Source organism: Hirsutella rhossiliensis (genome assembly GCF_020360975.1).
Source record: "Hirsutella rhossiliensis strain HR02 chromosome Unknown scaffold00009, whole genome shotgun sequence".
Classification (NCBI taxonomy): Eukaryota; Fungi; Ascomycota; class Sordariomycetes; order Hypocreales; family Ophiocordycipitaceae; genus Hirsutella; species Hirsutella rhossiliensis.
Genome location: NW_025408675.1, coordinates 3,010,053 through 3,037,820, shown reverse-complemented (window position 1 = coordinate 3,037,820; position 27,768 = coordinate 3,010,053). Strand labels below are relative to the sequence as shown.

The following is a 27,768-nucleotide window of genomic DNA, read 5'->3' as shown; positions in this document are numbered from 1 at the left end:
TGTGATCCAGCACAGCAATCTGCGGCCGCCCGTTTCCTGTTCGCCATGCCTTCTTTGAACCCTTCTCTTCTCTACGCTCTTTTTCTTCATTTCCCCTCTCTTCCTCGACTCTGTGGGGCTCGCAACCAGTCCTCGACTGACCAGTTCTCCTTGTGCACGCAGCCATCCCCGTCTTTGCCGAGAAACAAGACCATCTTGAACCTCTTTAAAGTGGCACGATATGCTCTTTGATCGACTCTGAGGGCGTCTCACGCGCCTGGATAGATTCGTCAAGTGCGCCCCTCAAAGGCATCATGTCCTGGCAACAGCAGTTGGAGGCTTCTTCGCTGCCCTCGACGTCGTCCGACTCGCAGCTCAACCTGACTATGACAGCGGCCGAGCTCACCCTCCAAGGAGGCTTCAAGTCCGCGACACAGGCACAGATGTCATCTCTCTCAGCCTTGCCCGTTGCCAGGCCGGACATCCTTGGCCCAGACACAGTCCAAGATGCCGACCCCGGCGATGCTGATGATAGCGAGAGCGACGATGATGGCATCGACAAGTACCGCCTGCCCGTCAACAGCCAAGTCGATCGCCTGCCGACTGCCACCAGACGCCGCGGTGACGCTGCCTTTCAGACGTGGATACAGGAGAGCCAGCGCTCCAACACCCGAGTCGCCGCCGACGCTTCAACCCGAGCCGTGGATCGCCTGTCAACAGCCCGCCTGATCCAGAGCAACGAGGACAGGAAGATCATTGTCTCTCCTCGCGAGTATCAGATCGACCTCTTTGAGAGAGCCAAGGAAAAGAATATCATCATCGTTCTCGATACAGGCAAGTCCTCGCCTTCATGCGTTCTAGCGCTCCCATCTGACCAGCCCACAGGATCAGGCAAGACGCTCATCGCCGCTCTTTTGCTCAGGCACACGCTGGATCAAGAGCTCGAGAGACGCGCCGTTGGCGAGTCCCGCAAAGTGGCCTTTTTCCTCGTGGAAAAGGTCGCCCTGTGCTTCCAGCAGTACAGCGTGCTCAAGGCCAACTTGGAGCATCCCGTCGCCAAGTTCCACGGCGAAATGGCGGGCGTCATGAGAACAAAGGAATTTTGGGACGAGCAGCTAGCCAGCAACATGGTCTTTGTCTGCACTGCACAGATCCTGCTCGACTGTCTCAACAACGGCTTTCTGCGCATCAACCAGGTCAACCTGCTCATCTTTGACGAGGCCCACCATACCAAGAAGAACCACCCATACGCGAGAATCATCAAGGATCACTACCTCCGTGAGCCGGCCGTGAACCGTCCTCGCATTCTTGGAATGACGGCTTCTCCCGTCGATGCGCAGACTCGCGACCTGCGCGCCTCGGCAGTTGAGCTGGAGACGATCCTCTGTAGCGAAATTGCCACCGTGTCCGACGAGGTTCTTATCGAAAGTCAAGCTCGTCGTCGCCAGATTGAGATCAAGGAATATTACGACAGGCTGCTCGGGCCCAAAGACGCGCGGACGCCCCTTTGGAAGCAAATCGAGAGTCTACTCTTTGACGACGCCCTGTATCGCGTCCACTTTGAAGCCACCCAGGAAGCAGCATCGACCCTCGGCCCATGGTGTGCTGACAGGTACTGGGAGCTCCTCATAACCGACGAAGAGGTCATCAAGCGCACGGCAAAGGCAGAGACAGTAAGCAGCGGCATGTTCGCGCCCGACGGATCCAGCGAAGCGGATCGCGTGCTCGCTGCCATGCGCCAAGCCCAGAGCTTTATCCGAAACTACGATCCACTCAAGACGCCGACTCGGGACAGTTTGGCCTGCTTCTCCTCCAAGTTCAGGACACTCCGGCAAATCCTCGACGAGGCCTTTTCGAACCAGAACGCGCAGCGCTGCATTGTGTTTGTGCAGAAACGATATACGGCCCTCCTCCTTGCAGATGCTTTTCAACATGTTGACCAGCGTATTTCAGAAATACGGCCGTCCTATCTCGTAAGTTGCTTATGCAGACTTTTATATTTCGCTGGCACCTTGATTCTTCGCTAACGTCTTCATTCTTTCTTCCTAGGTCGGTTCCCAGGCCCTTTCATCGAGCATAGCAAACATGTCTTTCCGCGACCAAGTCCTGACTCTAGTAAGGTTCAAAAGGGGCGAGATCAACTGTCTGTTCGCCACGCAGGTCGCTGAGGAAGGGATTGATATCCCCGAGTGTGACTTTATCATTCGCTTTGACCTCTACGACTCCGCCATCCAGTATATCCAGTCCAAGGGTCGTGCCCGTCAAGCGCAGTCAACATACATAAGCATGCTAGAGCAGGGCAACATGCATCACTTACGACGGCTTAAGCAAGCGACAAGAGACGCCAACGCCCTCCGGCGGTTCTGCTCCGCCCTGCCGGCCGATAGAAAGATTCAGGATGATATTGACTTGTCCTTGGCGACTGACAACGAGCGCGTCGCTCAGAGAGTCTACGAGATAGAGGAGACGGGAGCACGCCTCACCTTTGTCTCGAGCCTTGAGGTGCTCGCCAAGTTTGTGTCCTCACTCTCCAGCGACGCAGTGGTAGAATACGTCGTGACGTTTGCCTACACCCGCAAAAGGTTCCTCGCAACAGTCATTCTGCCAGATTCAAGCCCGATCAAGTCGATCAACGGACACCCTCAGCGCAACAAGCAGCTCGCCAGGTGCTCGGCGGCGTTTGAAGCTTGCGTCGAGCTCATCAAGAAGAAGTACATCAACAACCATCTACAGCCGACTCTCAGCAAGCGGCTGCCCGCAATGCGGAATGCCCGCTTAGCGCTTAGCTCCAACAAGAAAGAAAGCTACCCGATGCGTGTCAAGTCAGACATGTGGTCTCAGCTCGGTCCACAGGCCCCGACAGAGCTGTTTGAGGCTGTCCTTATTCTGGACAGCCCGGTCGCGGTCGGGAGGCCCATAAGTCCCATGGTTCTTCTGACCCGACGCCCACTGCCGGCCTTCAAGCCCACAATGCTCTACTTTGACAAGGGGAACACTTCGGCCATGCGGCTGCTGCCGTCGCAGTTGTCCCTAAAGGTATCTCCTGGTCAAGTGGACGCCCTGACAGACTTCACCTTGACTGTATTCGCAGACATATTCAGCAAAGAGTACGATGCGGAACCAGAGGATATTCCGTACTTTCTGGCGCCGGCTGTTGCTCTTGACGCAGGCGAAAGCATATTGGCTAACGGCGCTGCCCGTGTTGACTGGGAACTTCTCAAGGTGTTGGCGCAGTCGGAGCCACCAAGCTGGCGCGGTGCGCCAGAGAACTTCTTTGACAACAAGCTGGTTATGGACCCTTGGGATGGGTCTCGGAAGTTCATCATCCACGGCATTAACAAGAATATCAAGCCGCATGACCCTGTTCCCCCAGGCGCTCCTCTGCCGAAGAGCAGGTCATACCGGCTGAGCGACCAGACCATTGCCGAGTACAGCAACAGTCTTACAATCAAGTCCAGAAAGAGACAGCAGTGGTCAGATGACCAGCCTGTTGTCAATGCTGAGCTCTTGCCGTTGCGACGAAATTTCCTCGACGAGTACAATGTTGACCAGACGCAAGATATGCGCTGTTGGCTCATTCTCGAGCCCCTACGAATCTCCAAGGTTGGTGAATTGTCATCATCGACTGGCGCCAAGAAGCCGCAGCTGACAAAGATAGCTGCCCATCAACGTAGTGTCTATGGCCTTGATAGTTCCGGTCATGATGTACCGCCTCGACTCAGAGCTGATTGCGCTCGAGGCATGTAGCCTGCTCGACCTAGATATCCGGCCAGACATGGCGCTGGAGGCGCTCACAAAGGACAGCTCAAATAGCGAGGCGCACGGTCAAGAACAAGTCGACTTTCAAGTCGGCATGGGGTCCAACTATGAGCGACTGGAATTCCTCGGAGACGCCTTTCTCAAGATGGCCACAACCATCTCCCTCTTTACCTTGAATCCTAACTCGGATGAGTTTGAGTGCCACGTTGAGCGCATGATTCTTATCTGCAACAAGAACCTCTTCAACCATGCAGTCGACCGCAAAATCCAAGAGTACGTGCGGTCCAAGTCGTTCGATCGACGCACCTGGTATCCCAACCTTCGTCTCAAAAAGGGCAAGATGCCCAAGACGGAGGTCTGGCATAGCCTCTCGGACAAGTCGGTTGCAGACGTTTGCGAGGCGTTGATTGGGGCGGCCTACATGAGTGGCGCCGAGGAAGGCGACATGGACCTGGCCGTCAAGGCCGTGACCAAGATGGTGAAGAGTAAGAACCACAGAATGCTCAGATTCGGCGACTACTACGATGCCTTTAAGATGCCGGCCTGGCAGTCGGCGCCTGCATCTGCGGCACCACGAGCGGCCGTCGTCGCCATCGAAAAAGCAACAGGCTACCGCTTCCAGTGGCCCAACCTGCTTCGGAGCGCGTTCAAGCACCCGTCGTACCCGTACGAGGCAATTCCTAGCTACCAGCGGCTCGAGTTCTTGGGCGATGCTCTGCTGGACCTTGTCATTGTCGACTACCTCTTCCAGCGCTTCCCCGACGCGGATCCCCAGTGGATGACAGAACACAAAATGGCCATGACGTCGAATCACTTTTTTGGCTGCCTATGCGTGCAGATCGGTCTCCAGAGGCACCTTTTGATGACGACGTCGTCTTTAGTCGGCCAGCTTAGCGAATTCGTCGAGGAGCTGGAACGGGCAAAGGAGGCTGCCGTGCTTGAAGCCCAGGCCAGCGGGGCCGAGGCACGTCGGGACTTTTGGCTTACGACGTCGCACCCGCCAAAGGCGCTGTCTGATATGCTCGAGGCGTTGGTCGGCGCCATGTTTGTGGATTCCGGGTACGACTACGGCGTCGTGCGGCGCTTCTTTGCAACCCTTATCGAGCCGTACTTTGAGGACATGGCGCTGTACGATACGTACACGAGCAAGCATCCCGTCACGGCGCTGACGCACCTGCTCCAGGAACAGCTCGGGTGCCACAGCTGGCGGCTGTACGTGTCGGCGGTGCCGTGCACGGTGGACCAGGGGGCGGCGGCGATGATGGACGACGACGTGGTTTGTGCGCTCATGGTGCACGAGCAGGTCGTCGAGCACGCGGCGGGCAAGACGGGGCGGGACGCGAAGCTGCTCGTGGCCAAGACGGTGGTGCGCAGGCTCGAGGGGGTGGACAGAGCTGGCTACAGGGAGATGATGGGATGCAACTGCTGCGGCTCGGCCGGCGAGCCGGAGGGGGAGTCGGGGTGAGCACCGGCAAAGGAGTCGTGACGATGCGTGGCTCGTGTCTGGTGAGACGTGCTTTGAAAAGAAAGACCAGCGCCTTACCGTAACAGGAAGAAGACGCAAAATCAAAGCGGTAGGGACATGGCATCCCCGTGATCTCTTGGCCACACCCGTGACCGGTGTCTTGATCTGAGGCTGGGATACGGAATGGCGCTTGGACTGCCTCATGGTCTGCAGAGCAGAATCCTTCCCCCCCCCGTCCCATTGTGGCCCCTGTACGTGCCTCTTTGGCAACGGGCCGCATTGAGAGCAGGCGCTGTAGGAGCCGAGGTGTGGGATTGGTGAGGATAGCATTCGAGGCATCTACGCCTCGCCACGCCACCGGGTATGATAACCGGTGACCTATTCACCATCCGCGCCCCAAAAAAGCTCGCGGCTCGAGTCCTCGTCGCTTGCAAGGCCATGTGCGCCTCCGGCCCGACCCGGCACAGCAATGCCAGCAGGAAAACCGGCTTGAGTTCCCAGACTACCATCTTCGTGCTCACGAGGGGTTGGAGAAGAGAGACACGAGCTGAAGCAAGAAGTTAGATCCTGAGGAAGGCTAGCGGTCCCGACAATGCAGACCCTGATGAGGAGATGCTAAAAACTTCCGAGTCCAAGGTGGAGCTGCACAATAACTTGCTGCAGTGGATTGAGCAGCAAGGCCTCGTGATGGTTGCTATGCACCAGCAGTCCACCGCCGAGGAAGCTCACGGCGATGGAGGTAACGTACAAGCTATTCGAGGGGTAAGCCGCCAGAAGAGACGGCCGAAGTCTGCTACGGTCCTTGGTAAAGCAAGAGTTTCAAAGCCCGATTCCGGGAAATCGGGCACAGCACACCACAAGCCAAGGGTGTCAGAAGCTCAGCCGCTCATCAAGCATGTCACCAGAGACTCCGGTCGACTACAGAGCAGTGTCTCTCGGAACCTCAAACCCCCATATGGCCTTTACCGTCACTCCTTTGCTGATGACAACTGTCCTTCCGCCTCAGCCCAAGTAAGAGTTCCATCGGCATTCCTATGAAAGTAACGCCTGATTGTCCCATCCCATTCCCATTGCGGCTCCCCTGCTCCGTTGCTTTGTCCTGGCGCGCTGTCGGATCTGCCGCTGTTTCCGCGCCATGAGGATTGGCGCCTCTTTCCACAGCTAGTCGAAGAGCCATCAGACGGTGGTGGGCGGGACTTGGAGGCCTCGGAAGCTCTCTTCCTGTTTTCCTCAAGGACGATATCCAAGGCGTTCCTAATCTGCTTCAGGCGCGCGTCCTTTCCCCAATCAAGAATGTTTCGCACATGACTGCGAAAGGTCTTGAACTCTTCGGGGCGTGAGAGGACGAAGGTGTCAACCTGCTGAAGGTAATAGCTCAGATTGTCTTCTTTCCATGAGATGTACAATTCGGCCAATTTGTTGTCTACAGAAATGCAGTAGGATAAGTCGTCGACGCATTGTGTGCTCTAATGCTCCTGTCAATTAATGAAACGACATAACCATAGGTGGCATACGGAGGTTTAACTGACTTGACACGTTTGAAGTGCCGTGTTGAGTTGGCTGACAGCGTTGAGGCATGCTGATGAAGCACCCGCACATTGATTTGTGGCGACCCAGAGTTCACCTCGCGTACCTCCGGCGGCCTTAAACTCTATGGCGAAGAAGGGAAACCGGAGGCCTCGCGACGTGGCAGTCGGATAGTCCGGGTTTCGTGAATCGAGTACGGTCTGGGCCAGGAGCCGCGGTTGGGTAAAAGCCCCTCCCATGGTCCTCTCCGAGTATCCATAGAGCTTGTCTGGCTTGGGTTGCGTAACTCGGTAGGGACTTGTGGGATCAGCAGGAACGAGATGCTGCGCCATGAGCGTGCTGGAATTACTCACCAATCCCGCAGTCCCATATGTGGTGTCGACTTCGGGATCGGGGAATATTGTATCATCAAGGAACTTGGTGACCTGGTCCTCATCACATCCCTCTGCGAGAACATGTACCCGGTGTATTGCCTGGTTCAACTCATCAGACGAGAGCCCAGGGGAGTCCCGCTGAGCGCCAAGTGAATCGATGTGTTCGGATACGATGACCGGTAGCGGAGAAGTAGCGTGTCGAACATGAATATGATTAAATCGTAGGTTGTTCTAGCGGTACCGTGGATTGCGAACGTTGGCTGTGCTAGAAGCCGAGGATCGGCTACGGTCTTCGTCCGGATCGGTTCGGGACGAGCGAGATCCAATAAAAGACGGCGTCGGCGGCACCGCAAAACCATGGGCATCTCGTGTGTAAGCCATCTAGGGCGCCGATCTCGTGAGCTGCCTCGAAACAGGGTCGTCGTCTGAACGGCAACAATGGCTGTCTGAACGGCAGCGTTTTCTTCTGTCCGATCCAACGAACTCGAGCCAGTCGGATACAAAGGTGTAAAGAGACTGTGGACGGGGGTGCTGGTGGACTAGGTCGACCAAGTCGTTAAGGAATGAGGCGTATGGCCGCCTAGGCTCTAGCTGTTGCAGAGTCGTCTGATCCGTTAGCCGTTGGCTTGCGCCAGGCAACGTCTGCATACTTTGTCCGTCTGCTTGAAAACAGGCTCTTGTGCGTCGGTTGGCGTCCACCGGGCCCTCTTGGCCGGCAACGGATCGCTCTCGGGTGTCGCGTCCAGTTGCCTCTTGGCCGTCGCCGCGTCTCGGGTGAGGCCCCCGTTGACTGGAGACTACTCTCGGTGGCCTCGCGGAAGCTCTGTACCCGAGGAGTTAACAATCGTCGAAACTTGTTGGCTCTTGTCTGCAGCAGCGTCTAGCAGCTTCGCTTGCACGGCCTTGGACGGTGTCGCGCGAGAGCGGCTGGCCCACGCCTTGAGAATGCCCTTTATAGCAGAGAGGGCACGGGCGCATGCAGGAAGGATAGGTTTTCCAACGGTGCTCAGGCTTGCCGACAGGGTGGCCTGCTGGGTAGCCTGCTAGGTGGCCTGCTAGGTGGCCTGCTAGGTGGCCTGCTAGGTGGCCTGCTGGGTGGCCGGCCTGCTAGAGAGCCGTAAGGAGGCGGGTGTCGTCAGTCGTTTAAGTCGCAATGTTAGGGCAGTTGGGATTAATTGGCCGTGGGAGACTAACTGGCTAGCTGCGGGGTTATAGCCAAGGCCATAAGTGCGCCTTGGCCTCCTTACGGCGGCCTATAGGTAAGTTAGAGTTAAAACGCATTTTTAGATTTTTTTCGTCTATATATATACCCGGGTCTATGGCTATATTATACTTCGTTATATTAATTATAGATATATACTTAAACGGATAAATATATAAGCGTAGAGTTATATAGTAATATATATAAAAAAGAAAAATAATAATTACCTTATATATATTCTATATTAGCTATATAAAAGTATATATAAAAAAGAATTAAGGAGTTACCCTATATATATTTATAGCTAGTTATATACCAAAAAAAATTACCTTATATATATTCCTTATTACTCTTTTTCTTTTTATATCTCTAAATTTTTTTATATTATTACTTATATATAGCCTCTAGGGCTATAGCGAGGCTAGTAGGGGCCTAGGCCCCTATTAGTAGTCCTAGCTAGCTATAGAGCCTAGGGGCTTATAACTAATTAGGGAAAGGGTAGCTATAAAGGTAATAATAAAGGAAAGGTTAGTCTAGTTCCTCCCGCGCGGTGATTTTCCCCCTAAGGGCCCTAGGGCCCCTAGGTTACCCCTTTTCGAGCTACTTAGCTATCCCTATCTCTATTTTAGCTAAGAAGGTTAGAAGGGCTTCCCTTCCTTCCTTAGAGCTATAGAGAAGAGGTAGGCTAAGGGCCCCCTTCTATCTCTTAGAGGCCAGGTAAAGGACCTCTCTTTCCCTCCTATAGTTCGGGCACCTTAGGATAAGGTGCCTAGCTATATGCCTTCCTTAGCCGTAGCGGTAGTTATCTCGGTCTACCTTTTTAGTTCTTTTTAAGAAGGAAAATAGGAAGCCGGCCTTAAAGAGGAGCTAGTAAAAGGCTAAGAGGGTCGGCCTAGGCCTCCTTATAAGGTCCTTTTCTAGGCTAAGGGCTAGGCGGGGGGTCTTTTAAATAGACGTATAGTGCTTACCTAGGCCCTTAGCCCTAGGGCCTTTAGCCGCCTCGGTAGCCTAGAGTCCCTTTTAATAGTCCTTAGTAGCTTACTAGACCTTTCTTTATAAGTAGCTAATAAAGACTAAGGGGGTCCCTTAGGTAAGGGCCCTTAAGCCTTTTTTAGCTAGCTAGTCGGCTAGCTTATTACTAAAGATCCCTAGGTAGCTAGGGCACTAGTATAGCTATATATTATAAAAGGCTTCTAAGCTAGATAGGAGCCTTTTAATATATATAGCTAGGTCTAAGAAACCTATAACCTTCCTTATAGCGGCTTAGCTATCTATAAATATATAGGTATCTATAAGGGGGTTAAGAGGGCTAAGCCTTAAGGGCCGAGGCCTCTTAGCTAGGTCCTTTAGGACCCTTAGTATCGCGAATAGCTCTATATTAGCTACTTTAATCGAGGGCCCTAGGTTCTTATAGTACGCCTTAATAGGCCTATTTTCTAGGCCTATTTCGTAGAAGGAGTAAGCGTTAGTCTCTATAAGGGACCCCTTAAGGTACCCTTTAAAGCCGTTAGTATAAAAGGCTAGGGGCCGTAACCTAAAGTCTTCTAAGCTAGCTAGGCTAGCTAAGAGGCGTTAGTACTACTTCTTAGCTAAGAGCTTAAGGGCCTTTATTATTATAATAAAGGCCTTAGGCTCTAGGGCCTATAAGGGCTCCTAGCTAGCTTTCCTTCTTTCTAAGTTATAATTAGGTCCTATAAGAGCTACTAGGCCTTTAAGGAAGCGGAAGAGCTATATATATAGCCTAATATAGCTTAAGGCCCTTAGGTCGGAGCCTAAGTTAGCGAGGTTATCCTATATAGCTAGGTCGTAAGCCTACCTTATAAGGTAACTAGGTAAGAAGTATAGGGTCTAGAGGGCGTAAGAGAGGCATGCCCTTTCGAATTATACTTTTAATAGCGGTAGGGCTAAATAGGGGATCCTTTAAAGGCCCTTAAGACCTTTTAAAGAGCTTAGTTTTAAAGCCTTTAAAAAGGCTTTATAAGGCTCTTAAGGGTCTTAGGCCCCTTATACTAAAGCTAGGCCCTATAGTTTACTATAGAGGTTATATAGGCCTAGTAGAGCTATTTAAAGGCTCTAAATAATAAGCCTTTTTATATAGAGGTTAAGCAGGATAGTCTATTAAAGGCAGCTTATATAAAGGCTACCTTCTTCTTAATATATTATTTAAATAGGAGCCTAGAATTAAAGAAGACCCCTAGCTACTATACTAAGGGCTTTACCTCGAAAAATAAGCCTCCTACTATTACTCCCTCTAAAATAAGCTGCCTTTACCTACTAAAGTAGATAAGTTCTATCTTTAAGGGATCGAAGTAGACCCTTTTATCTCTCTATTATTACTATTATATTATAAGTATTCTTTATTGCTCTTTTTTAAACGCTTTAAAATAATAATATATTAACTATTACTTATTAGTATACTTATATACTTTTATTTATATAATTAATTAACTTTAATTTACTATAATATAACTAAATTATTATATCTTAATTTATTAATAAACTACTTAATAAGATTAAATAAGTATAGCTCTTAAACTTTAAAGAAGCTATAGCTAAAAATATAATAAATAAGAATATAATAGTTTATTTTTAATATAAAATTAATAATCTTTAATACGCTACTTCTACTTTTAGAAATAGCCCTTCCTTAATTAAGGGCTTTTTATTATTATTACTTATATATAGCTTTTAAGGCTATAGTAAGGCTAATAAGGGCTAAGGCCCTTATTAGTAGTCCTAGCTAGCTATAGAGCCTAGGGGCTTATAACTAGTTAGGGAAAGGGTAGCTATAAAAGCAAAGATAATAGAAAGGTTAGTTTAGTTCTTCCTATATAGTGTTTTTCCCCCTTAAGGGCCCTAGGGCCCCTAGGTTACTCCTTTTCGAGCTACTTAGCTATCCCTATCTCTATTTTAGCTAAGAAGGTTAAAAGGGCTTCCCTTCTTTCCTTAAAGCTATAGAGAAGAGGTAGGCTAAGGGCCCCCTTTTATCTCTTAGAAGCCCGGTAAAGGACCTCTCTTTCCCTCCTATAGTTCGGGCATCTTAAGATAAGGTGCCTAGCTATATACCTTCCTTAGCTATAGCGGTAGTCGTCTTATTCTATTTTCTTAGTCCTTTTTAAGAAGGAAAATAAGAAGCCGGCCTTAAAAAGGAGCTAGTAAAAAGCTAAGAGGGTCGGCCTAGGCCTCCTTAAAAGGTCCTTCTCTAGGCTAAGGGCTAAGCGGGGGGTCTTTTAAATAGATATATAGTACTTACTTAGGCCTTTAGCCCTAAGGCCTTTAGCTACCTTAGTAGCCTAGAGGCCCTTTTAATAGTCTTTAGTAGCTTACTAGACCTTTCTTTATAAGTAGCTAATAAAGACTAAAGGGGTCCTTTAAGTAAGGGCCTCTAAGCCTTTCTTAGCTAGCTAGTTAGCTAGCTCGTTACTAAAGATCCTTAGGTAGCTAGGGCATTAGTATAGCTATATATTATAAAAGTCTTCTAGGCTTATTAAGAGCCTTTTAATATATAGCTAGGTCTAAGAAGCTTATTACCTTCCTTATAGCGGCTTAGCTATCTATAGAGATATTAGCCTTAATAAGGGGGTTAAGGGGGCTAGGCCTTAAGGGTTAAGGCCTTTTAGCTAGGTCCTTTAAGACCCTTAGTATCGCGAATAGCTCTATATTAGCTACTTCGATCGAGGGTCCTAGGTTCTCGTAGTATACTTTAATAGACTTATTTTCTAGGCCTATTTTATAAAAGGAGTAAGCGTTAGTCTTTATAAGGGGCCCCTTAAGGTACCCCTTAGAGCCGTTAGTATAAAAGGCTAAGGGCTATAGTCTAAAGTCTTCTAAGCTAGCTAGGCTAGCTAAGAGGCATTAGTAATACTTCTTAGCTAAGGGCTTAAGGGCCTTTATTATTATTATAAAGGCCTTAGGCTCTAAGGCCTATAAGGGCTCCTAGCTAGCTTTCCTTCTTTCTAAGTAATAATTTAGTCCTATAATAGCTACTAGGCCTTTAAGAAAGTAAAAGAGCTATATATAGGGCTTAATATAGCTTAAGGCCCTTAGATTAAAGCCTAAGTTAGTAAGGTTATCCTATATAGCTAGGTTATACGCTTGCTTTATAGGGTAACTAAGTAAGAAGTATAAGGTCTAAAAGGTATAAGAGAGGCACGCCCTTTTAAATCGTACCTTTAGTAGTAGTAGGGCCGCTTTAGCTTCTAGGGCCCTAATAAGAGATTATTTAAAGGCCCCTAAGACCTTTAAAAGAGCTTAGTTTTAAAGCCTTTAAAAGGGCTTTATAAGGCTCCTAGGGGCCTTAGGCCCCTTATATTAAAGCTAGGCCCTATAGTCTACTATAGAGGTTATATAGGCTTAATAAAGCTACTTAGAAGCTTTAAATAATAGGCCTCTTTATATAAAGACTAAGCGGAATAGTCTTTTAAAGGTAGCTTATATAAAAGCTACCTTCTTCTTAATATATTATTTAAATAGTAGCCTAGAGTTAAAGAAGACTCCTAGCTACTATACTAAGGGAGGCCTCTTACTATTATACCCTTTAAAATAAGCTGCCTTTACCTATTAAAGTAGATAAGTTCCGTCTTAAAGGGGTTAAAATAGGCCCCTTACTCCTTAGCTTATTCGAATAAGTTAGTAGCTATAGCTTCTAGCTACTAAACGTTCTTCTTAGCTAAGGTTAACGTTATAAAGATACTAAAGTTATCTATATAAGATATTTAGTACCCCTTAGTCGCTAGTATCCCTCTTATATATAAAAGGAATAAAATAGGGCTAATAAGGGACCCTTAAGGTACCCTTATTACTAGGCTTATAAGGGGCTAGACCTACCCTTTAAAAGCTAGCTAGATCTTCCTCTTAGTAAGGAAGTAGTCTACTTAGTTTAATAGGGACGAGGGTATATACCTAAAGTATATATAGTATATAGCTAAGGATTAGTAAAGTAATTAACTATATAATTATCTAATTATTAGTTTTATACGTCGCTTTAAGGATCTTAGGCTATTAATATAAGTCTTAGAGATTTCTTTACTCTATACCTCTTTATTTTTATTAAAGTTACGTAATAAGCGACCTTTACTTTAAAGGGGAAAAATAAATATTTAAATAAATTATAATTAAGAAGGATATCTAATTAAATAATCCGCGCTTTTATAAAGTCTTTAAGTATACTTAGGGGGGGGATAGGAAGTACTAGGGTCTTATCCCTTTAATAGGCTAATATCTATAAAGGTATAATCTTACTTATTAAACTAGCTTATAAGGGCCTTAAGGAGGTTTAAGTCCCTTAGGACTCTTATAAGCTATTCCTTTAATATAAAGTTAAAGGCGCCCTTTATATCTAATAAAAGGTTACTAGTAATAGCCTTCTTATTAAACTCCTACTTCTTTTAGATATAGTATAGAAGGAGGAAGGCTATATTTATAGCTAACTATTATTTTCGTCCCCTTAGCTATATAAGGTTTAAAAGCCTAGCCGTATTAGCTAGATAGCTTAGCTAAGTAGTATATAGCTTTTTAAGGACCTTTCCTAAGTAGTTAAGTAGACTTATAACCTTATAGGCTTTAAGGATAGTATAGTCTAGCTTATTTTACTTAGGAAGTATAATTCTTATAGCTTCCTTTTATATCTTAAGGTAGTATCCTTAGTTAAATAAGGCTTTATAGGCCCTATTAAAAACTATAAGAATAGCCTTATAAGTATATTAAATAAGGAGGAAGCTAAGGGAGTCTAAGCTAAGGGCTTTCTTATTAAAAGAGCTAAAAATAGCCCTTTTAATCTTAGGGTCCTTAAGATCTAGCTAGTCTTACTTAGCCGTGCTCTTACTACCTATATAGCCTAGAGGCTCTTCTTTTTCTAAGCTTTAAGGGGGGCTAAGGGGGGGGGGCTAGGGCTAGGGTCTAAGGTTAAAAAAAGAGTTATTAAGAAGGCCTTATATTTTTCTATAAAGTTATTAGCTTTTACCTCTATCCCTTCTTTTATATAAGAGATACTAAGAAAGGTAAGGTTAGCTTTAGCCTTAGTATAAGAAAAGGCTTTAAAGACGTCCTTTCTTACTACTTTTATTAAGAAGCTCTCTTAGTATTACTTTTTAGTAGCCTTAATAGTATACTTAAAGCTATTTCGGGCTTTTTATTACGACTATAGTCTAGCGAACCGCGGGGGACTAGTATATATTATAAGGATAGGTAATATAGGGAGTAAGGAGTATTAAATAGACCGACGGGCTAATTAAGTTTAAAGTAATAGGTTTCTTAAGCGCTTTAACGCTCTATAGCTAGGATTATAAGATCGCTTTAGCGCTTTAGCGCTCCTAAGTAATAGGATTACTTAATACTCCCGGCGACCTAAGGAAGCTCTTAAGATATATAAGAAAGGAATAAAATACTCTTTTAGATAAATAGCTTAATAGCTTTTAATATAAATCTTTATTATAAATCTATTTTTAATATTAATTACTTAGTTATAGTTTACTATCTATAACCTTTAACTTATTACTTATATAATACTTATTATTACTTAGACTATACCCTATTATATCTATTAATATAAACCCTTAGATAGGTTTATCCCTTAAGAATAATATTAGTCGTTATACGTTAAAAGCTTTTATTTAGTATTTTTTATCCTCGAGCATCCTACTTAGGGAGGCGCGGTTTCCTCCCTAGGAATAAGTAGGTAAGCTATCTCTATATTTACTAACGCGTTACTACCTAGCGCGGCCGCTATATAATAGCGAATTCTACTAGTATAGCTACTTTACGTAGCTTACTACTATATAAAGCATAGTATAAATAGTATTATAACGTATATTTCCTTAACCGCGGTAATAGTTTAGTTCTAAATATTACTATAAGAATAGTTATATTATTATATTATTACTATATAAGATAGGTAAAAGATAGTATAAGTATATCGGTTATAATACTTAGAATAGCTATACGACCTTACTAAGATTATAGGGTGTTAGAAAAGCAGCGCTCGAAGAGATTAGTAAAGGAAATATTTATTATTAGTAAGTATCTTAGCGTTCTACTAGTTTAAATTCTACTAAAGGGGGATCTCTACTATATAATTCTACTAGTAGGGATTCTATTAATTCTACTAAAGGGTTCTACTAAGGTCGATTCTATTATAGAGATTCTACTATATAAGGATTTTATATTAAGATTAAGCTAAGTAATATTCTCTTAGGTAAGGTTTAATTAAAGATATAGAATACGTTAATTTTAGATATAAGATATAGCGTAAGAAAGTAAGAGAAAGATATAATATATCTTTATTACGCGAAGGATAAGTAGTAACGTTATATAATAGATAGGGTTTCTACTAATTTTACTAGTAGGGTTTTACTATAGCGATTCTACTACTTAAGATTCTATTAGTAAGGAGCCCTCTAGCGGGATTCTACTATAGGACTCTACTAGTAAGTCGTTCTTAATAAGGAATTATAGTAAGCTATAGCTATTATAATAAAAGTATAGTATAACGGCTAGAAGTTAACTTAGCTAGGTACTACCCTTATAGTAATACGAAAATAATACTTATACGCTAAAGTATATAGGCTTTATATAATAGCGTCTTATAACCTATATCTTACGCGCTTAACTAATATTAAAGGGGTATATATAGGGATTTACTTACTAGTATATTAAAGTAGCGTTATTTAATAATATTAAGAGTATAGTAAAAAGGGCTTTATAATTAAATAAATAATAATATATATATCTATTTAGCTATAAGATATTAAGGCGGTATATATAGGTAGTAATACCTCCCTTAGGCTATTAATTAAGAATAATCTTAATATAAATAAGGTCTTACTATATAATCGATACCCTTCCTTAGTTTATTTTATAAAGAGATAACTTTCCTTTAAAGGTATAAGCGTAGGCCCTTTTTATACCCCCTTAAGGGGCTCTTTTAAGGTCCCTTATTAATACTTTATATAGCTTACGCCGACTACGCCGCTATATTATCTAGTCTTATACTCCCTTAGTTAGCTATTACGTATAGCTATAAATATATAATTCTTCCTAAAATAGTAAGTAAAAAGCAACTTTTAACCTAAGCTAGTTAAGTATATATAGCGATTTAACGTCTATATATATTTTATAGCTATTATTATATTATTTATTCTTAGCGACGTAAGTGCCTTTAATAAAAAGTAAAATATAAGTCGCTACTTATTATAGAGTAAGTAAAAGCGTATATATAGGTACTATTTATAGGATAATATTAATAAGCTATATAGAGCTCTTTTATATACGGCTAGCCTATATATATATATATAGGATCCAGCCCTTTATATATAACTATATAGCTTAGGCTATAGCCTAAGCTTATAACCTATAATAGTTAAAGACTCTTATATAATGCCCTCCCTTAAGAGCGGCGCGGCGCTGCCCTATTAATAGCTTTTATAATATTAGGCCTATACCCTCGTAGTATAGTAGTTATATACCTAGGAAGCCTACTAGCTATAACGCTAGAGTCGGTTCGAATCCGGCTAGGGGCACGATTAATTTTTAGTCGGACTAGCAGACTACGCTAACCTGCTTATTAATTGGCCAATCAGCGCTTCTAGAAGCGCTTATAAATATACTAGCAGTCTAGCCCCGCTGTAAGTGGGCCGGCCCGGACCTCGCCTACCCGGACCTAGCGACGAATTCGTTAGGACCTCCCCCTAACCCCGGTCTAGGCCCCCCGACCGGGAAAACAAAAACCCGGGGCCGATACTAGCAACTCGATAAGTACGGCGCGAAGCCGGTACGATAACCCGACTACCGGCCCGGCTAAAGGCCGGCATCAATAAAAAATAGCCCGCTAAGCCTTACGGCGGAAAAATAAGGCAGAGCCCGGGAAGATATCGTTATAGGATAAGGTCGGAGACAATTATATAATTAACTATTAACCGTTAACTAAAAAACGCTCGTACTACCGATTAACGCTATATACCCCGCGTACGTAAAGGAGTTACTTTCTAAGGTTACTTTATAGCGGGGCTAATACGATTCCGACTAACTATAACGATACCTAAGATAGCCGGCGTAAGATTCCTACGTATTATAACCGCGACCTAGTATAAGGGCGGACTAGCTACGAAAGAGGGGAGGGTTTTCCCCTAGGCACTCTAGTTTTTCCCTCCTATTTAACGTCGAAGTTCTAGATACCTTTAGATAGGTTACTAGTATAATCTTAATAATAATAATAATATTAGGCCTATACTAATAGCTCTACCTTACCCTTTCCCGTTAATCGTACTAGCCCTACTAGCCCTATTATCCCCGCGCTTATTAGCTTAGGTAGCTAAAACCTAGCTCTATACTTATTAGCTAGCTAGCCGTTTAAATAAGGGCGCAACCTATTATATACGCTTCTAGGTAGCCGGCGGCCGGCCTAGACCTACGTAAGCCTTAGGTTACCTATCCCCTTAGCCTTAAGTAGGCTCCTTTACTAAGGGGTATATAAGGCGGTATCCCCCCCTTCCTCCTTCCTTTCCTTCTCTTCCTTCTTTAACTATAGTAGTAGTAGTAATAAGTAAGTTTTACTCTACCTAAGATATTAGTTTATTCCTAGCTATATAGGCCGCTCTATTAATATATACTTATAGTAATAGCTATAATAGTAATAATAGCCCTAATAATAATAATAATAACTTTAACTAGTAAGTTCCCTACCTTATAAAGTAGGAGGCTATAATCTATAATACTAACTTCCGCGATAGATATATCTACCTCCCCCTCCCTTACCTCCTCCTTCTTAGAGTATATAAAGTTATTCGTCGACGCTATACTAAGTATAGCTAACGACGGCTCCGCCGCTACTACTACTCTTACCCGCGCCCTTACTACTACGCCTACCGCCGCCGCTACTACCTCCGCTATACTAGCTACCCTTACGTTGCCCTTTAAGGTAACGACGCTATCCCTACTACTACCTATAATACCTAGCCCCTTAGCCCCTACCTCTATCTCCGCTACCCCTATAAGTCTATAGTTAAGTAAGCGTAATAGACGTTTTCTATTAACCTCTTAAAGTATAAGCGCTAGGTCTAGGCTAGAGCCGCTCGCGCGGCCCCCTATATACGGTATATATTATAAGAGCTCCCTTACGCCGACTAAGTTAAGCGCCGCTATAGCGGTAGTTATTACTAGTATATATATACCGGCCGCGCTTATAAGGCGGCGCCTCCCGTCCTACTTACTATAGCGTTAGCTTAAAAGGCCGGCGCGTATAGGTAGGTATAGGGGGCTACTAAGAAGCGCCTTACCGCCGCTATAGCCGCCTACTATAACCTCCGCGCCCTAGAGCGCTAGGGGCTTATCCCTAAGTAGGTTCCTCCCCCTCCGCTCTCTTACCTTTACTATTAACTCTCTTAGCACTAAGGACACCGCCTTTATCGCTTTATTAGCGGTCCTCTTAGCCGTGCCCGCTGCTACCGCTACTACTACCCTTACCGCCGCTACTAGAGCTAGCCGCCGCCCCTCTACCCCTAGAGCCGCCGCCGCTACTAACTAGCTTATAGGCTTAGAGGGCCGACTTAGCGCGCTAGAAAGCGCCGCCGCCGCTATTAAGGAGGAGGAGGAGGCTAATAAGGATAACGATAATAATAATAGTAAGGGCGAGGGTAATAATAAGGAATAAGCTTAGGAAGTTTAAGGGCTTTACCTTAAAATAAATACTATTTTTATCTCTACCTATACTATTATACTTATATTACTATAACTACTTACTTTACTTTACTTATTTTATAGTCCTAGCTTAAGCTACTATTAATAGTTTATTAGTTTATTATTCTCGTTTACTAGCCTATATAAGGCCTTAAACTTATTAAGGGCTATAGCTCCTATAAACTTATATATAGGTTCTTATATAGGGTTAAGGTACCCGCGCTATTTAATAAGAACCTCCTAGCGTTTTCTTTAGCTTACCTTCCTTTAGCGTATAGCCTATATCTCCTTAACCTTAAATTTATTATCCTTCTTTACCTTAATTATAAGTAGTTAAGCGTCCGCTATTTCTTATTTAAGTAGCAGGTTAAAGGAGGCTTAGTAAAGGAGGTTAATATTAATCTTATTATAAACCCCTATTAAGAGACTATCGAGCTTAACTATCTATAGGCTAACGACCCTCTATACTATAAACTTTATATATAGCTAGTCTAGCTTCTTTTTTAATTATACTAACTTATAGTTATAAAGGTTAAGCTATACCTTATCTCTTACTATAAACCTATTTACTAGCGCTTTAGTCTTATTAGCGTGCCGCTCTTAATCCTATATTATAGCGGCTATTGCGGATTAATAGTATTTTATAGTTTCTTATAGCTTCTATATAAATATAAAAGCGCGGCTCTTTAGTAACGTACTATTATACTACTCCGCTACTATATTAGCGGTAAATAAGATTAAGGAGGGCGGCTTAAAGCTATATATTATAAAAAAGGGGGCTATTTTAATAGAAGATTACGGTCTATTATTTAGCGCGAGCTAGGTAGCGGGGAGCTAGCGGTCTTAGTCCGCTTAGTTATAAGCTATAACTACCTATAAGTATACCTACGCTTCTTAGTTAACCTTCTTAGGTCCCTTATTAGTTTATAGGTAATAGGCTATACTAAGTAGCTATATAATCTAAAGTAGCTAGTATAAGTACTATTAAAAGCGGCTAGTTTAGTTTAACCCTTTATTACTTATAATAAAAGCTAGCTAGCTATATAAGCGGGCTTAGTATTAAAGGAAGCGCTCTACGTAAGCTTTTATATCTATAGATAGTATTAGCTTTAATACTACTAATTTACTAAGTTAGTCCTTAATTACCTATATATAGTAGTTACCGCCCTTTATAAGTAGGAGGTTTATTATAAAGTCTATTTATATATATATATAAAACCGGTTTAGTACTAAAAGCTACTTAAGTAGCCCTTTAATCTATGCCCTTTAAATCTTTATACGGCTATAGATATTATAGTTATAGAAGAAGCAATAAATATAGTACTATAAGAGGGGCTAGTAAAAGTCCCTTATAAGGCCTACCGCTATACCTTACTTACTTAGGTAACCTACGATACTAGAGTTATAAATAAGCTAGACTAGCTTCCCTTAGTATTACGACCACGGTTAGCGGGCCGTAGGAGAGCCGGCTACGTTTACGTAATAAGGCGGCTCGGAATAATAGTCGGGACGAGAAGTTACTTAGGCTTGGCTCACCTAGAGCGTACGTAAGCTAAGTAAGCCTTATATAGATAGATTACTATTTAGGAGCATAGCTTACGAGTGAGCTATAGTAAGCTACGAAGGGGATCACGGCTAGGACCGTGATCTAAGGACAGTCTCTACGGGTATATATAGCTACCTACTTTCACTCCTTTAAATAGATAGCTCTCTAGCTTTTAATATAGATCTTTATTACGATTCTATCTCTAATTCTAATTACCTAGTTATAGTCTATAGTCTACGACCTCCGACTTATTACTAACGTAATATACTTATTATTGCTTAGACCACGCCCTATTATATCTGCTAATATAAACCCCTCGATAGGTTTATCCCTTAGGAATAATACCGGTCGTTATACGTTAAAAGCTCTTATTTAATATAATACCGCGTTACTCTAAGCAATATCGCAACTATTAATATGCCTATATAGTAAGCTAGATTAACTAACTCTAGAGCTACTATATCGCCTTAGGATATAATACGCGAGATTATTACCCTTCGATATAAGGTATAGTTACTTAGGAACGGAGGAGGCAACGGATAAGTTAGGGACCTCGGAGAAGTAGTTAAACTAAAATAGCTAGGACTATTCGACGGTACTTATAGCACGCTTCGAGACTTTCTTACCTAACTTAAGGCCTACTACCGGTTTTACCCTACTAAACTTTCGGACCTAGTCGAAAAGGTACTCTACGTAGGAAATTATTTATCTAGAACGGCACTCGCCTAGTTTAGACCTATTATAAGGGACTTTCTCGATAACTAACTAGCGCGACGAGACAACGAAATAGATAAAGTCTTTGCTAGTTTCTAAGGATTCGAAGAAGCTATTACGAAGGTATTCGGAATAACCGACGAGGAACGAGAAGCTAAATAAAAACTTTAAGAACTCCGATAAAGGATCTTAGTATCGGATTATACTACGAAGTTCCGTTAAGTTACCTTAAAGCTTAATTAGGACGACGAACCCCTTATATTACGATTCTACGACGGGCTTAAAGAAGAAGTTAAGGACGAGCTCTATAAGGAAAATCGACCTAATAACCTCTCGGACTATATTACTATAGTAGTACGAATCGACGATAGATAGTATACGTAACGCTAAGAAAAGAAATAAGGAAGAGGAAACTAGAACCCTTCCTATAGAAATAACTTTAGCCGACGCGCTAACTATAAGAAGAAGCGCGAAACTCCTATTGCCTACGCTTATATAACTAACCTAGGTAGGATAGATCTAGATATAATATAAAAAAGTAAAAGAAAGTATTTTAACTACGGGAAACTTAGATATTACTTTAAAGAATATAGATAACCTCGTAAGGAGAAGAAAACCTACTAGGCACTAGCCCTAGAAGGTAAGAAATACCTAAACGCTACTAATAGATAGAAACTAAAGTATAAACTCCTTAGTTAGACTATATACTACGACGACGAATATATAGTATACTTAAGCGATAAGAATAGTACTAGATAGTTCCTAAAGCTACTAAAGAAGACCCTTATAATAATATAACGAAGGGATCCTAAAATATAGAAATAAGTTAAATTCGTAGAACTAAAATACCCCTATCCTAAAGGAGTCTCCTAAGACTAGATTAGGAAGAACGGTAAACGATTCTAGGAAGATATACGAAATAAAAATCAATAATAATAACGGGCAGTCTATAAACAATATAATAAAGAAGACACGGACGTAGCCCTTATACTTATAAAACTCGGATAACTACCTAAAGAGGAACAACGAAGTATCGACGATATAAGCTTTAAAGAATAAGAAATACCTAGAGAAACGGAAGACGAGAACGAACTCGTACTACTACCCTCGCTACTAAGGGAGAATGCTACGATTAGAGAACACGCTCTATACTTCGAAGAATTTAAAGAAATACTTAAAATTAGAACCTAATAAACGCCTTAAATTCTCACGGAAAACTAATAAGCTATATTAATTCGATATTAACCGGCACTACGCGGAGGAGACTACGCTATAGCTATCGCTATAGTCGATACCTTTATAGCTCTATAACGAGAATAGTAACTACGAGGAGAATTTAAAGACGATCTATAAATACTACTTACTTATAAGCACTATAAGTATATTTTATAGATATTATACGTCTACCTAGATTATATAATATACTTCTAGATAAAGGCACGATATAACGCCTTCCCGGTTAGGTTCGAGGGATAAGTACTTTCGAAACCCTACCTAAGTATAGAACTAGACTACTAGAAAATCGATTAACGCTACCCGGACGACTAAGTTATATTATTAGAACCCGATTACGGCACGCTACTTAAATACCGCGATAATTACGGTTTATTAACGAGATATCTTTCGGAGATATATAAAATCTATAAATACGCTAAAATAGAGGAATAGTATAACGCTACTCGCTCTAAGGCATCCGAACTATTAATCTTTTAAAGACTTACGTAACGAATTAAATACGATAAAGAAGATTACTACGAATATATATACCCGAACTATAGAGTTTATAAATACGAAAAAGCATAAGTATAGTATAAACGATATAACGGTGCACTAAAAGATTATTAGTAATATATACGAAGGCTATAAGCCGTATTCGACTAAGGAAGAATCGATACGAAAATACTACGCGAAAAATAGAAAGACGCTAAACGAAAACTTAACCTTTAGTACAAAAACGAATAAAATTGCGAAGAATAGTACGTAATTAACTACGAAGTAGTATAATATAAACGATATAGCGTTAAGAAATAAGAAATCTTCGACTAGCTATAAGAAATTAGTCTCTTAAGCCCTAACACGATACTACGCGACGAAAATATAAAGAAACGATATCGATAATAAATCGAAGAAGAATACCTAAATAAAACGAATAAGGACTAAGTAAAAAACGAGGTACGCTATCTATAAAAGGGCTATAGACTAGCACGATACGATAAGATCTAAGGACCCTATATATAGCAACGGTAAGCTATAGCAACTAAATAGTATTAGATATCTAAATCGCGGGATATTACGCGCGTATACTTTTAGACTATAGCGCGATAGGTAATTACGTTTTACTTAGAGTCGTTAATCGTTACCGACTTATATAGAGATATAAGAAAGATCTATATAAACTTACGAATATTAAAGGAGAGGCCTTTAACTATAATAACGGAATTATTAATATAGAGATTAATTACCTCGATATTAATATCTAGGGCTACGACGAACGAGTTAACTTCGATATTATAGATATTAGAGAACACGACCTTATATTAGGACTTCTATAGCTATAGGAGAGCAACCTACTAATTAACTAGAAAACTAGCTAGCTACGTTAGAACGAAGATATAAGTTTCTAGGACTAGTAGATTTAGGAGAAAGTAAAATTTTATAATAATTTAGCTACTAAATAGGATAAAAGGGATAACCGTTTAAGTAAATTATTACGGGCTTTAGCAATATAAACGAAAATAGTAACTAAACCGGCGGATATAATAAAATCGACTAATAAGACCTACGTACTAACTAACACGGCTATATAACCTAGCATCCGATATAAATAGAATAAAGGATATAATATAAAGATCCGAAGAGTTATTACTACTCTAAGGAAAGACCTTAAATAAATTAATAAAGAGCTCGAGTTAAGAGAAACTAGCTCTTAAAAGAAAGAATAAAGCCTATAAGATAGAATAAAGAATATCCCCTAAGAATACTAGAAATACGATAAACTCTTTAAGGAAGAACTCGAGATAGGGTTACCCGAATATAGCTAATAAGACTATAAAATTTATCTTAAGGATAGAATAACGCCGACGTTCTATAAAATCTATAACCTAAACGAAAAGCAACTATAAACGCTACGCGACTACCTCGACGAGAATCTATAAAAGGGATATATATAAACGTTAATATCTAAAGTAGGCTACCTAGTTATATTTATTCTAAAGAAAAACGGCAAGCTACGACTAGTTATCGACTATAGACGCCTAAACGATATTATAATAAAGGACCGAATACTATTACCGCTTATATCGGAACTACGAGATCGACTATACGGTAAAAAATAGTTTATAGCCCTCGACCTTAAAGGCGCCTATAACTTAATACGTATAAAAAAGGGATATAAATAGATAATAGCCTTTAGAACGAAATTTAGACTATTCGAATATCTAGTAATACTATTTAGACTTATAAATATACTAGCTACCTTCTAACGGATAATTAATAATATCCTACGCGAATACTTAGATATCTTTATAGTAGTATACCTAGATAATATCCTAATCTTCTCGGATACCCTAAAAGAATATAAAGAATACGTCTATAAGGTACTCTACGTACTTTAGAATATAAAGTTACTAGTTAAACTAGAGAAAAGTAAGTTCTATATATAAGAAGTAGACTTCCTCGGACATACGATCTTACTAGGAGAGATATAAATATAATAAGATAAGATTAACTTAGTTAAAGAATAGCTAACGCTAAAGAACGTTAAGGATATATAAAGTTTCCTAGGATTTATAAATTACTACCGACGATTTATTAAAGATTTCGGAAAGATTATAGCACTACTATACGACTTAACGAAGAAGGAAAAAGAATTTATATAGGACGATAAAGCTAACGAAGCTTTCGAATATATTAAAACTACGATTATATAAGAACTAGTCTTAACTACCTTTAATCTAGAACGATAAATCGAACTCGAAACCGATATATTAGACTTTACTTTAGGAGTATAAATCGGATAAAAAGATAATAAAGGAAGACTACGACCGATTGTATTTTATTCGAAAAAGCTATATAGCGTAGAACTTAATTACCCTATCTACGATAAAGAATTCCTCGTAATTATTTAAGCTTTTAAGGAATTTCGATACTACCTTCTTAGAAGCAAGTATAAAGTTAAGGTCTATATAGATTATAAGAATATCTTATACTTTATAATAATATAATAGTTAAACGGACGATAGATCCGATAGGCTAAATACTTATTAGAATTCGACTACGAAATAATCTATAGAAAAGGAATAGAAAACGGTCGAGCTAATGCCCTTAGTCGATAAAGTAACTATAATATAGGAGCACCTATAGCGAAAGGACAGCTCCTAGAAACCAACGAAAATAGGAACTACTAGCAACGATAGTTAAATATAATATTTAAAGTATAACCCGACGACTTAATATACTAGAAGATCCTAAAATAGATAAAAGAATACGAAGTACTAAATAAATACGATATAGAATATTTAGAAGTTCTAATATATAAAAATAAAATCTAGATACTACTAGAATTACGAGATAAAGTTATATAAGATATATACGAATATCTAATATATAGATACTAAGGAATCCAAAGAATAATAGAACGGATTAAACGATAATATAACTTCTTATAGCTTAAAAAAGCAGTACGATAAGTTATTAAAGAATATAAACTTTACGCACGAAGTAAAGCTAAATAATATAAGCTATACGGAGAATTGCAACCGCTACTAGTATTAGAGAAACTATAGGATTCGATAGCTTTCGACTATATTATAAAGCTACTACTATTAAAAGAACCTATAACTAACGTTAAATACGATAGTATATTCGTTATTACCGATAGATTAACGAAGTACGGATACTTCTTACTATATAAAGAAGTAAGTAATATAGAAGAGCTAGTATATATATTCCTACGAATAATTATTAGTAATTATAGACTACCGAATAAGATTATCTCTAATAGAGGAAGTATATTTATAGCTAAATTTTAGTAAGCTCTTATAGCATAATTAAGGACGAAATATAAGCTTAGTATAGCTTATTACCTATAAATAGATAGATAAATAGAACGACTTAACTAAACGCTTAAATAATATTTACGATGCTATATTAGCTACGAATAAAACGATTAGGTTAAATAGCTACTAATAGCGTAACTAGCTTATAATAGCTTAGTTACGGAAACAACTAAGCTCTTACTAGTATACGCTAATTACGGATATAACCTAGAAGCATTTAAGGTTACTCGATAAGGACTATAAGCGGAACGAGCGATACTATAAGCAGATTAGCTACGAAAATTATATAAATAAATATAATAAGAACTTTAATTCGTTAGAGAACGAATATCCACTTACTATAATCGGAAAAGATTATAGGGACTAATCTTTCGAAAGGGAGATATAGTCTACCTCGTACAACGAAATATTAAAATAAAACGACTAAGCAATAAATTAGATTTTAAGAAACTTAGACCGTTTAAGGTTAAGAAAACTATTTTAAAAGTTAACTACGAACTTTCGCTACTAACGATAATATAGATATACCCGATATTTTATATCTTATTATTAGAACTAGCGCTACGAAACGCTAAACTATAGGAAAAAATTAAAGTTAACGACGATTAAGAATATAAAGTAGAATAAATACTAGATATAAGAAAATAAGGTTAGCAATAAGAATACCTTATTAAGTAGAAGGGATATAGACTAGAGGAAAATACCTAGGAACCACTTAAGTACTTAACCTACTACGGTTCTCTACTTTAATAGTTCTACTAGCAAAATCTACCCTAGGCATTATAAAATCGCCTAACGAACTAATAGCATTCTAATTAATTATATTAAATCTACCTATAGACTAAATATCGACCACCGCTTTAGATTCTTAGCGCTTAGCCTCGTTAAGGTTATCTAAGGAACGAAGGCCCTAACGGACTATCTCGGTACCCTTTATCTTTAGCTAGCGCTTTTAACGGCGAAGCCGCGCTAAACGAGCTAAGGCTTCGTTTAGGTCGGCTTAAGCTTTTAATATTCGCTCCTTAGCAATTTCTTCTTCTTTATCTAATCGATCGGACTCTAGATTTATTCGGGATACTAGGAAACACGTTAGCTATAAATAATAGGTAGGATAACGAAGTTACCTACGAGAGCTAATCGCCACGCCCGACGTATCGCAAGAACGACCCCGCCGTATATATTCGGCATACTTAGAAGATTTCTCTAGCATTTTATAGCGGAAGCCGCGCGACGAATAGAAAGAATACGGTATAACGTCGAAACTAAGACGATTAATAGACTTAGCTAAACGAATGCGCTTAAGGGTCTTATAAGAACGATCCTTCGACACGCGACTAGATATACTATTAGCAGCATATCCTAAGGGATAGAAAGGACGAAACGGGGAATATATATACGCGCGATAAGGGTATATTTATACACGGCGGCTAAGGCAGCAGCAGGTCTTACGGATAAGACTAAAAGGAGGGGAGACA

The 27,768-nt window shown here is 41.3% G+C and overlaps 2 protein-coding genes across 2 annotated transcripts; one reads left to right on the top strand and one right to left on the bottom strand.

Moving 5' to 3' along the window:
• Positions 1–293: 293 nt before the first annotated feature.
• Positions 294–5,203, top strand: HRG_08277 (ribonuclease III domain-containing protein; the record flags this gene model as incomplete). The annotated part of the gene is made up of 5 exons (XM_044866748.1): positions 294–813; positions 865–1,952; positions 2,029–3,582; positions 3,638–4,216; positions 4,274–5,203. 5 exons carry the CDS (start codon positions 294–296, stop codon positions 5,201–5,203), a joined length of 4,671 nt encoding a protein of 1,556 aa, XP_044718637.1.
• A 1,032-nt stretch (positions 5,204–6,235) lies between these two features.
• Positions 6,236–8,329, bottom strand: HRG_08276 (uncharacterized protein; the record flags this gene model as incomplete). The annotated part of the gene is made up of 11 exons (XM_044866747.1): positions 6,236–6,364; positions 6,442–6,669; positions 6,733–7,002; positions 7,084–7,175; positions 7,223–7,335; positions 7,392–7,529; positions 7,589–7,710; positions 7,755–7,873; positions 7,934–8,054; positions 8,125–8,211; positions 8,303–8,329. 11 exons carry the CDS (start codon positions 8,327–8,329, stop codon positions 6,236–6,238), a joined length of 1,446 nt encoding a protein of 481 aa, XP_044718636.1.
• Positions 8,330–27,768: the final 19,439 nt, after the last annotated feature.